The sequence below is a fragment of the Nilaparvata lugens genome, chromosome 10 (genome assembly GCF_014356525.2).
Source record: "Nilaparvata lugens isolate BPH chromosome 10, ASM1435652v1, whole genome shotgun sequence".
NCBI lineage: Eukaryota > Metazoa > Arthropoda > Insecta > Hemiptera > Delphacidae > Nilaparvata > Nilaparvata lugens.
Genome location: NC_052513.1, coordinates 28,416,730 through 28,428,578, shown reverse-complemented (window position 1 = coordinate 28,428,578; position 11,849 = coordinate 28,416,730). Strand labels below are relative to the sequence as shown.

The 11,849-nt window shown below is 33.8% G+C and overlaps 1 protein-coding gene across 1 annotated transcript; it reads left to right on the top strand.

The window, feature by feature from the left end:
- Nucleotides 1-126: 126 nt before the first annotated feature.
- On the top strand, nucleotides 127-11,449 carry LOC111051491 (probable Bax inhibitor 1). The gene is made up of 5 exons (XM_022338016.2): nucleotides 127-565; nucleotides 2,108-2,337; nucleotides 6,025-6,251; nucleotides 10,132-10,302; nucleotides 10,813-11,449. The coding sequence occupies exons 1-5, from the start codon at nucleotides 516-518 to the stop codon at nucleotides 10,843-10,845; spliced, it is 711 nt and encodes a 236-aa protein (XP_022193708.1). The 5' UTR covers nucleotides 127-515; the 3' UTR covers nucleotides 10,846-11,449.
- The last annotated feature ends 400 nt before the right edge of the window (nucleotides 11,450-11,849 follow it).

Sequence of the window (11,849 nt, the reverse complement as noted above, 5' to 3'; positions counted from 1 at the left end):
GATATTATTGTTTGGGAAAATCTTCAATTTTTAATATTGATATCCTTTATAGATATCTCTAGTCAGTTTTCTGAGACTATTTGCCCAGTAATTTTTTTCCTCCATGAGAAGTTGAGTTGAGTTACAAACTGGTGCTGTATCAAATTCAATAAGGAAATATTATGCGATGAAATATATATTTACAAAATAGTTATTATCGTATTTTATTTTTTATTTCTTATAAAAATTCTTTTTGATAAACATCTCCTTGTAAACGGGTCACGTGATTTTTATGACGTCAAGTTGACAAAAATATACGTGTCCTCTGGAGAATACGCAGACGGACAGACCAGACAGTACAGACTACAGAAGACAGAACACGAATCACAGTTTCACTTTCAGTTCAGAATTGTGCTTTGGATTGATAATACGGGAAGTGAGATTAAATTAAATTTATTATTTATAACTCGTTTCTATAAAACAATTAAACATACAGTTAATACTTGTGAAGTGATTAATATTTGTCGTCATTCACGATGAGTAGAGCAACGATGAATTCGTTTTACTCCACGTTCAACTCCAAATTGTAAGTATTGTTAAATTACACAATTCCATTTCAAACTCATGTTTCGTCATTTATATATTCAATTACATCAGTTATCAAAATCATAATATTATTTTTTGTTTCATATCATTAAATCTGTTTTTTTTTGTTCTTTATGTGAATCAATTTCTAACAACATCTGTACGGTAGCTAAAGTTCCTTATCAAACAAACCGTATCCACCCTACTGCTTAAAAATTGTTACAAGCATAAATCTTGTTATGCTGAATACTATAATACAATTATTCGTAATTTATCTTAAATATATTTTTTTAAATGAATTAATTTCAAAAAAACTTAACAATAGGCCTACACTTTTTCCTTACCGTAATAATTCCAGTGTGCTTTTTGCTCTAAAATTAGTACATCTTAAACTATTTGCATTAATAATTTCATTTGATAGACCATCATTTGTTATTTTATCCCAAGACTTGTTAACGTACTAATAATTGATTTTTTGACATTGTTATTAGTTACAGTAATATAACAGGAATATTATAAATAAGCTACCTGAGCCTATTATTGCTGATTCACTTTTGACAGACCTTGCTAGTTGGACTTGGCCTTGATGAATGCTATGTCATCTCATGTCTTATTCTATTTTGTTGATAATCATACAATAAATTATCATTATTATCATTTGATTAAAAATTGAATTATCAGAACAAACGTAAGATAGTGGAAACACTCGCATTTTAAATTATAACTTCTGTTTATGATCAACTTACCTTTTAAATTACTCCCCAATAGTTTTTCATATATTGGGTAATGTCATTCAATTTTAAAATAATAGTCATAATATAAAATTTTATTTAAAATTTATCTAGCCTATATAATTTGAATTCAAATTTATAGGTACCTCAAAGTTCTAAAAGTTGTCAAATGTTGGCGAAGTGGCCTTTAAAAAAAATGCTAATTACCGTATAGTTCCAGTAAGTTATTTCAAAAAATAATTTGTATGTATGTGTAATTAAGAATTGCTTCCCGATTGTTAGGAAGAATCGGGACCCATCTATAACTGTAGGTTCATTCATCTCTCGTCATTATTTGTCTTAACTTGGACTTGAAATGGAGTCACCTGGTTGGCTCAGGTCTGTTGTCAAAGTTTTCAGGTCGCAACTGATTAATTTCAGGGCCTCTGACATGACCTAACGACTGCTTTTAGGCAGCCGGGATCGACGATTTAACGTGTCTATCCGAAACACGGGAGTGGTACAAGATTAATATCTTTCCCGGGCCGGAATTCGACCCAAGCCTTTGAAAAGCCAGCATCAAATCCACTCGACTACAGCCACTCCTATGTCCGCGGCTCATTACTGATTTTTCACATTTTATTGTAACTGAAGGAAAAATTTAATGTGTAATATGAGCGCAAAGTTTCTTTGTTGCATTCAAAAAACTCTTCTGCACTCGCTTATAGCTCGTGCGTAAACATTTTTTTCGGTGCAGCGATGTGTGACTTTCTTACACAAATAACTATTTTATACTGTTGAGCAAGTAATGATATTGTAGTGATTTGTTTCAGGGAGCCAGATGTGAGGCACCATCTGAAGAATGTGTACGCGTGCTTGTCGATGTCTACGATGACAGCGGCGGCTGGCGCCTACGTGCACCTCTACACCGAACTGTTCCAGGCAGGTCTGCTCACAGTCATCGCCGCCATTGGATTCCTCTTCATGCTCATGGCCACAGAGGACAGTGACAAGAACAGGAAGATGCGGCTTGGATTCCTGCTCGGATTCGCATTTTTCTCAGGTTAGCTCTCAAACATTGATTTAAGTTGCCAGGAAGCACTTAATAATGTGTCTAAGAACAGGAAGATCGACAGAAAACATGAAATATTCCCCGATCCTAGAACCATGGCGAAGACATCGAAAGTAACAGAAAAGTATCAGTAAAGCTGGGGTTTCGTTTGTGCGTAAATGCCGTCGACGACCACGACAGGGAGAGATTTTCAGATTGGGTAGATCTCAATTTGTCTACATAACCCAAAAGTTTATGTTCAATTATGTTTTAATGGGGCAGGTTGAGCTTTGCCACTTTTAAGTGACAATATGTTGATATTATTAGAAATGTTTTATTATTTAATAATAAAGACAAATAATGAAAAGTTATTTGATTAGCTGTTTTAGCACACTTGAAATTTGGACAATATGAATGTCAACAATGTTTGTCGTCATCGACTGCGGAAATTTACGCACAAACGAAAATGCACCTTAACAGAAAAGTATCAGTAACAGAAATGCGGCTTGGATTCGTATTTTTCTCAGGTTAGCTGTTAAACATTGATTTTAAATATCAGAAAGCCCTCAATAGTGGGTCTAAGAACAGGAAGATGCGAGTCTAAGAACAACATAATGTGTTAAAATTGAGAACATTAAGATCCGTCTTGGTTTTTTGTTGGGATAAGCCTTTTTCTCTGGTTAGCACAACTATTTATAATATTCTGAGAGATATTACTTTAAATAAGGCTCTTTCTCGAAGACAGAGAGGCCCGATACTCTTTTCTTCACTAATCACTCCCACCACCTAACAGCATTCTCACTACTATTGTGTCAGCATCCAATTGTGCGCAACATGCTTACTCCACTACTCTGTCCATGCTACAAACTGTCAAAGGAGAAATCGTTTTCCCCTCTTCATGTAGGAAGTATAATTTGAAAGATATATATTTTCAATGATTAATACATTTCATAATCGAGATTAAATATTCTGTAATTAATAAAAAACCACGTTGTTAAAATGCGATTTGGCAAAGCGGCGGAGCTAGAAAAGGATAGCGCTATCAGCTTTTTCGAATGATAAGACAAGGATAGCTACACCAATGTTAATCGAATGCTGCTGCCATTACAACGTGGCCCTGGCCTTCACTATAGTAAAAAATTATTTCATTCTAGATCACTTAAATGCAAGGAAGAGGATTTCATAGCTCGCGTTTGCTTCTCTGTTTGTTTTCGGATGCAGATTGAAATAATGGAAAAGCTCTGTTCTGCCATATATTCTCTTGTTAATAATATAGCTATCTAGTTTGAAGACTAATGAGCCCTTTTTTCTATACATTTACATATTACTTGGGAAATGAAGCAGTGATTCTCTCATTAAAATCTCTTACAGCTATAATAAGTATACTTATTGATTGAACTGAAAGCTAGATTTTACTCAATCACTGTCATAGAATGACGAGTGTTGCAATATTGGTTAATTGAAACAAATTATTAGAAGGCGCAATTCTGTTACAGAAAGTTGGGTAAATTCACTCGATGGTTGTTGTGTAAACTCTAAAATCCTAATCAACTTGAAATAAGAGGTGATTTTGTGGTTGAAAGGTGAACGTAAAGTAGGCATTCCCGATTGGATGATACATGTTTTATCATATTAGCTCTTGGATGCAGATTTCAAATAATGATTCGAAATTACTGTTCCATGATAGGTGTTTTTTTACTCACTCAGATCAGAATCAAGTTCTTCTGTGTAGTACCAAAAGTGGTACTTTCTGTTCGTTTCTGTTCGTTTTTTTATTGAATGAGAATTTCGGTTCGGACTTGAATTTTTCTTACGTTCTGCTAACATGATAATGTTCAAATTTGCAGAATTTGAGAGGCGAGATGCGAGAATTTGATATGGGCCAAAACAAGTTAACGCGTCAATTTCTCTTACATTTATCAAAACTAGACGTTTACTAGAGATTGGAAACTGGATCTAACTTCTATTCACTGTCGATAAGATGGACTATTTCAGAGATTGTTTACAGTTCAACAATCAACATAAATAATTTGAATACTTCTTACAACATAGAAGTTTTATCTCATCCAAATCGCTCCATTAACTGTATTGAAATTCATTGTAATCTTTCAAAATTCCTGATAATTATCATCAACGCTTCTCACTCGAACAGTTTAAATAATCTCACTATAATAGCTTATTATGGAATGTGAAATCGAAGAAAACCTAAACAAGCTTCTTGTTGTTTTATACATTAGTAGTTGAATTTAAATTATTACCAATTATTGCAAAAACACTGACAATTTTTTTTTGTAGCTGAGTATGGGCAATAAGGAGACAACCAATGAGTACCTAGTCACATATCTTTATTCATACTCTAAGACCAAATCTAGAACTTATAGGATTGATAATGGTGAAAACTTTATTTAAAGTTGAAGTTTATAATTAAAGTTATTATTTAAAGTCAAGAGATTCATAATGATGTAACAACTAAACTGTACAGCAAATCAGCCCAACAATAAAACACGTTTTGGTTTATAAATCCTGATCTATCGATAGACTGTACAAACGTTAGATTACAGCATTGCTCTAATGGAGTACAGTCGTGCTGCCAGGTTTCACAGAGGCCAGAAAGCCTGTGGAGCTGAGCTAATTGTGTAAGTGAAAGATCGTAAAAGAGATCATTGATCATTTTTATAGAATCTGCATAAAAACGGCGACAATGTCTCTAATTCTCGTAAGAAATGACATTGGCCATAAAGCCCCGTGCTGCAGACTGAGGTTTGCACGGTCTATGAGTAAATTTCTACTAGAACCAATTACCAGTAAACTAGAGTAAGATGTGAATAGTTTACTAGGGAATGAATAGATTTTGTTACAATCAAAACAATTCCATCTTTATTATAAACTAGCAGGTAACCCGTGCTCCGCAAGGGTCGAATTAAAAACTTTACAAACTAAAAACTTGACGTAATTGAATCTTGAAGATTTGAAAATGGGCCTATAACCGTCCTCGGTAAATAAAGAATGTATAGACAAAATTTCAAGTTAATCAGTCCAGTAGTTCAGACATGATAATCCGTCATTCGTGAATTTCCTATCCCGTACGTGTATAAGCCAGTTCTTTCCTTTATTATATGATAGATAAAGTGGTTGTGAAAACTCTGTGGGACAGTATTGTGCACAAAAATCAGAACGAATTGAACCTCCATGAATGATTTGATTGCATTTCCGTCTGATTAGTTCATTGGTTTTGTTAAGCCGTGTCCACACTGAACAAATGTTCGGCATACATGTTCGGCAAACATGTTTGTTGAGGAGCTCAGGGACAAACATTTTAAAAAGTTTGGACAATCATTGTTTGTCAAACAAAAAAATACTGTTTTTCCAAACATTTTCAGTATTGACAGCTCCTCACAAATATTTGATCTGGTGACGCGTCCACACTGGCCACGGGCAAACATTGTTTGTCAAACATAATAAAATTCGCCCAAACTGTTTCAACAAACAAGTTTGTCGAACATTTGTTCAGTGTGGACACGGCTTTAGATAAAATTATTTTGCGACGATTAGTTTGTTGTGGTTGAATTTTAACTGGGGGAAGTTGTTCTATTTCTTCAACAGTCAGTAATAAAAATTTATTAATTTGTGATTAATAGTACAAATAGTAGAATAGTAAATATATAATAGTATAATTGAGTGATTTGTGTCTGTCGGTAGGTATGGGCATGGGACCTCTGCTGGAAATGGCGATCGACATTAACCCGGCGATTGTGGTGACCGCCCTTGTGAGCACAGCGCTGATCTTCGTCTCATTCAGCATTGCTTCGCTGACGGCCGAGCGTGGCAGGTGGCTGTTTCTGGGCGGCTCGCTCATGACATTGCTCACCGGTCTGCTCGTCCTCTCGCTCGCCAACATCTTCTTCGGCTCTCAGCTTATCTTCAAGGTTAGTTTTGTCTCAACAATTTCATTTTTTATTTTATTTTTTTTATAATTTGACAATTTTTGCTTAGCTTGAACCTATTGAAGCAAAGCTTCTGTAAGCTAATAAAGCTTGTAGTTTGTTTTTTCAAATAAATAGATTCATTCATAATGAATCTGACAAGATATCAAAATATTTGAACGAAGGTGTGGTATAAATCCAACATTCTGCATTATTTGATTCTGCTGCTTTTATAAAAGTGGGGGTTGATTACAAAATTGATAATAATTGAAGATTACAAAATTGTGATGGTAAAAAATAATAGACGAGATTATTATCTTGTGGTATGAAAACAGGTTATCCAATAAGTCAAATCAAAATAATATGATCATAGTAGTCAGTCTACTCTACTATCCAAGGGATAAAAATAACTCGTTATTTTTTAAAATCTGGTTTTGTCAAGATTTATTCACTTTCTTGGCCAGCTAACTACGTTTGTTTCACGTGACAGCCACAAAACACATAAGCCACTTGATACCGTCTATAGGTGATAGGCCTAATGTGCGCTGTTTGTTCAGCTGCCTCATTCATTCTCGTTTATTCTATTTACACATCAATATTTCTGATTCTGTAAACATACGTATTTATTTTTCGTGTCGTGTAGCTGAATTATTCCTTAATATTTTTTTTTTATGAATTACGAGTGATACTTTTATTATGAATATATTTTTTATTCAATTTAATTCCTTCTATAAAAATTGAAATAGTATATTTCGCACCTAGGGTCGAAAATGTACGTTTTCCGGCTCGAGATCGCGGTTTTCAAGTTCGAGACGAAGTCGAGAACTTGAAGCGTTCGAGAGCCGGAAAAACATTTTTGCCCGTGTTGCGAACGCTATTTTTCGCCACACCAAAAAAAAAAACTTCCCAATATTTATAAGAAATTGAAAAATTAATAAAATTCAAACAGCTTATTTTGATAGTTTGAATCTTGGTTATGACAACTTTTACTGTCAATTAATTTCAATGTTACTAATTAATAATTTACAATAGTGACCATATTTTTATACTATTAATATTTCGAATAATTGTTTGAATTTTTATAGCTCGCGCCCGGTGCAATATCTCATGGATAGATGGATGAATAGAATTTTCATTACTATTTTGAAATAATGTGATGAAAAAATTAATATAATTGCATATTTCACAGTTTTGTCTCAAAATATATCTAAAAAATTGATTGAAATTTAAATTATGGTAACTAATATAAAAAATAGCTAATAAAAGTCGAAATTCATCGACAAAAAAAAATGTCATTGACCGAGATTCGAACCTAGATCGTGTTTGTAACTCACTGAGCTGAGTTCAGTTGTGTTACGCCTTAAAGGACTCGCCACACCAAGCTCGCCAGTACCGCCGAGGTAGTACCGCTGGTGGTAGTTTTCTCGGCTGAGCACGCCACACCGAAAAACGTCTGCTAGCGGTAGTCTCCGAGTAGTGAGTCTAGGAGTGGGGGGTGAGACGTACTAGTTGCGTTGTGTTGCAAGGTGCGCATGCGCTACCTCTTCGAATCGCCTGCCATGTATTCAGGTTGAGCGCGCCACACTGAGCTCGCTTTGTCCGCCGTACTACCTTTCAGCGAACTTTTGTTGAATCGCCTAGCAGGCGGTCGTAGGTGGTAGTGCGCCGTACTACCGCCGCGGTAGCGAGCTCGGTGTGGCGCGCTCAACCTGAATACATGGCTAGCGATTTTTAAAACTTCGCTACCGCCGCGGTAGCGAGCTTGGTGTGGCGTGCCCTTAAAGCTCTCGGCTATTGGGTATTGTTGAAGGAAGAGGCCTGACTGATAACTCTTAGCATACACGTAATACTGTAAACTAGACTTCTAAAAAAGTTTACTTTACTCCTAAAAAGCGTACAACCTTTGACTATAGAAAGAAGGTTGTTCTTTCTATAGAAGAAGGTTCTTTCTATAGTCAAAGGTACAACAGACTTTGGCTCATGACTTATATTATTAAATTAATATTATTATCTGTTTCACAATAAAATTTTCACTCTGAATTAAGTCAGGTAACGTATGTAGGCTATTATAATATAGTGTATAGCAGCATATTAATTTGAAGCCGGTTTGCCGGCATTTTCACAACAAAATATTGCTCTGAAATCATAGAGAAAACATTCGAAGATTCAATCTTGAGTGGGCCTAATGTTTTCTCTATATGGTTCAATATTAAAGAAAAATTATCTAAAAGTTTTAATAATGAATTACGGAAAAATTACTAGGAATTTTTTAGTCAAGGCTGAGTTTCACCAGTAGGCTTACCTTAAACTTCAGATCTCTGCTGTATTTTCTTGTTATTATAGTTGATTGTATTGCATTGAGAAGTGGAATTCGATAATAAAAAAGAAACAATTATTACTCTACCTCACTTTTAAATATTGATACAATTATTGTACTTTGATTTCAAATTCGATTCTTCACTTTTAAATACGGTACTTGCGATACGTACCTTTCTGACAATGGACAATGCAGCCATTGTATTCATTGTTTGATATCAAAAACACAATAAATATTAAATTATTAAACAGTAATTTATAAAATATATTATAGACATAATACCGCGATTCACGATACATAATTATATAGATTATTGCAGTCGTTATGAGATTATCTCTCTATGACTTTTGTGAGATCGGGATCGGACACGATCAGCTGTTATTCAAGGTCATTTTACAGCCCTAGGGCCGTAAAGTTTTACCGGCCTGGTCGGAAAACAATCACTTTCGGCCTCCATATGACGCACGTAAACCAGCTCATTACATCCAAGTGTGGCGAAAAAATAGATTATGCGATTGACATCTTGATGAAACGATATCTCAAAGTTGATTGAATCAATGCCTGAATTCGTTTGAAGTTCTCTTGTTAAAAATATATCTCCAACGCATTATTTTGTGTAGTGTACAATAATAATTAATCTATTTATTAACCCGTCGATTCCAGTTGTATTTTTATCACCAGTGAATTTTTTATCAGAAGGAACTAGTAAAAAAGGTCATAAAAAATGTGGGTTGGATTTAGATTGTGAAATTGTAAATTTTTATCTCAAGTAAATACGCTTTATAGCATAATGTTCATTCTGAGAAAACAGTGCAATGTCCTTGTTCTTTATAATAAATTATTCAATACACTTTAATGAACTTGGCCATGCTCTGAGCTATCGTTTGCCATCACAGTATTTTGTTTTTAATCACAAATATTTGAGTAATACTATGAATTATATGAGAGTTGGATTCACACACAAAAAGTAGACAGCAAGGTACAAGCATAGATAAAGGATAAGCATAAGACCTATATTTATTGTCTCTGGTACAAGCTGCTGAAATGAGATTTTTAAGGAGTGTGTTCGGCTGCACCAGGTCAGATAGAATCACAAATAATTAAGTAAGATTGGCTTTGTAACACTAGTACACGAGAGAATTACACAAAATAGAAGAAACTGGTGCATTCATTTGAATAGGATGCCTTCAACATTCCTTTTGAAGCCCAATATTATGCACCAAATGGGAAAAGATATGTAAGAAGGCCGAGGAAAAGATGGGTACCGGTACAGGTTAATTATCAATAGACCTAATCCTTGAAATGAAGAAGAAGAAGAAGCAGATGAAGACTACGAATCACCAACAAACGAATTTAATCTGATTAACTTTCTTTATTGTGATTAACTTGCTTTATTAGTGAAGGATTTATGTGATTTATTTATAAATAAGGGTTGACTATCTACGAGATATTTTGTGTTCATTATGAGAAAATTGTGATATTTATGAAAAAATTGACATCAATTCAAAAACAACTGATATTATATTGATATTCGTTGTAATAACTGTCTTTTGTTTTATTTTGCAGGCTTACCTCTACCTAGGACTTTTGATAATGTGTGGATTTGTGCTGTACGACACCCAGCTGATAATTGAGAAGCGTCGCGCTGGAGACCGCGACTTCGTCGCTCACTCTGTCGATCTGTTCGTTGACCTCATTGGCATCTTCAGGAGGATTGTCATCATCTTGTCCGAAAAGGTACGTTGTATCATTAAATATTTTATCAATCACATTTTTCGTTTATGAAATTGATGTTTCGCAGTGTAATGAACTGCAAAAAAATGAAATAATTTATCTAACAATAGAACTGTTTATCAATGGAATTGATTATTTACTGTAGCCTAAATTAATTTCATTCAACAAAATTCAAAAAATTGAATTGTAAATTTAATAATAAAATTGTTTATCGATGAAATTGATTTTTTACTGCAACATAATTGATTGCATCAGATAGAGTACATTATTTTGAAGATGGGCTTATTTGAGTAAAACTATTCAATTTCAGTTAACGTTCAACAAAAATTTTTTATTATTTTTCTGTAGAAAGAATTAAAAATTAATCAATGAAAAACAAAATTAATTACACATTTTGAAAATATAGATTGTCTTATTGCAAGGATAATATTAATAAAAAACGAGGAATCGTCCATTTAGATTAAATCCATTTAACTCTATTTTTAAATGAATTTGTGTTATTTATTTTTCCAGGAGAGACAGTCGAAGAGGAGGAACAACGATTGATGTCGTTGAGTGCAATTGAATTCCGAGGGGAGGTCGGTATTCAGAAGATGAAAAATTTCAGATGAATTACAACTTGTAAATTTACTGCATTGATAAAATCACCACTGACTTTGATCGGACATATTAATTCCATATGTGTAATTTTCGGATCGATGTTTACATACCAAAAAAATCTATATGTGCTCCCCCCCCTCCACACTTCCTGTTTGTTGTTAATGTTATTATAGAGTGAAAGAATGAGAAAGACTGTTTTTATCTGTGAAATGGCTCTCAAACCATTTCAGCAGATTGAATGTTGTTGATAAAAATACTACTACTATAATAATTATTACTACTACAATATTAATATTTATTATTGTAAAATTGGTGTTACAGTGGTGGTTTGTTGATTTGTAGAGCTAGAGAGAGCTCTAGAACTGCTCTAGAGCCTGGAGAGATCTAGAAATATTTATTATCTAGTTCTCTCGCTTGAATTAAGCTGGATTTAACATGGAATTGGTGTATTGTATTGTAGTATGTGTAACGTGTAGGTATTCATATTGGTCATCCTTTTATCAACTCTATCAAGAAATGTTTTGTGGTTAATAAATTTTTGTAATAAGTTTTTTGTTGCTGTTAGTTGTTCAAACCTCAAACTCCTTTTCTTTCCTAACTTATCTCAAAATCTCACAAAACAGATGAAATTCAATAACAATCATAGTAAACCCAGCTCGAGCCTACTTCATTTCTATTGGATTATTCTACTGTTTTTTTGTCATTCAATGATTTTTTTAACACTAAATTATTGTTTATGTTTATGGTATAAAGTTCACTCTCATTCCCATTGAAATTACCTACAAATGGACTTGGCTATCAGACTGGTTGGAATAGAAACATAAACATCCATTATTCATCATCCTTGCTTTAACACTGCGAACTAGAACTTGTGGTAGAACTAAATTATTGAATACATCTCAAAATCACCGTAGCCTGTAAAATAACAAAAACTAAGCATAAAAATTGTT

Excerpts from the sequence above, each read along its gene's own strand:
- LOC111051491 (XM_022338016.2), top strand. The coding sequence starts at position 516 with ATGAGTAGAGCAACGATGAATTCGTTTTACTCCACGTTCAACTCCAAA. Across the intron at positions 566-2,107 it reads TCCACGTTCAACTCCAAATT|GGAGCCAGATGTGAGGCACC; the intron begins GTAAGTATTGTT and ends GATTTGTTTCAG. Across the intron at positions 10,303-10,812 it reads TCATCATCTTGTCCGAAAAG|GAGAGACAGTCGAAGAGGAG; the intron begins GTACGTTGTATC and ends TTATTTTTCCAG.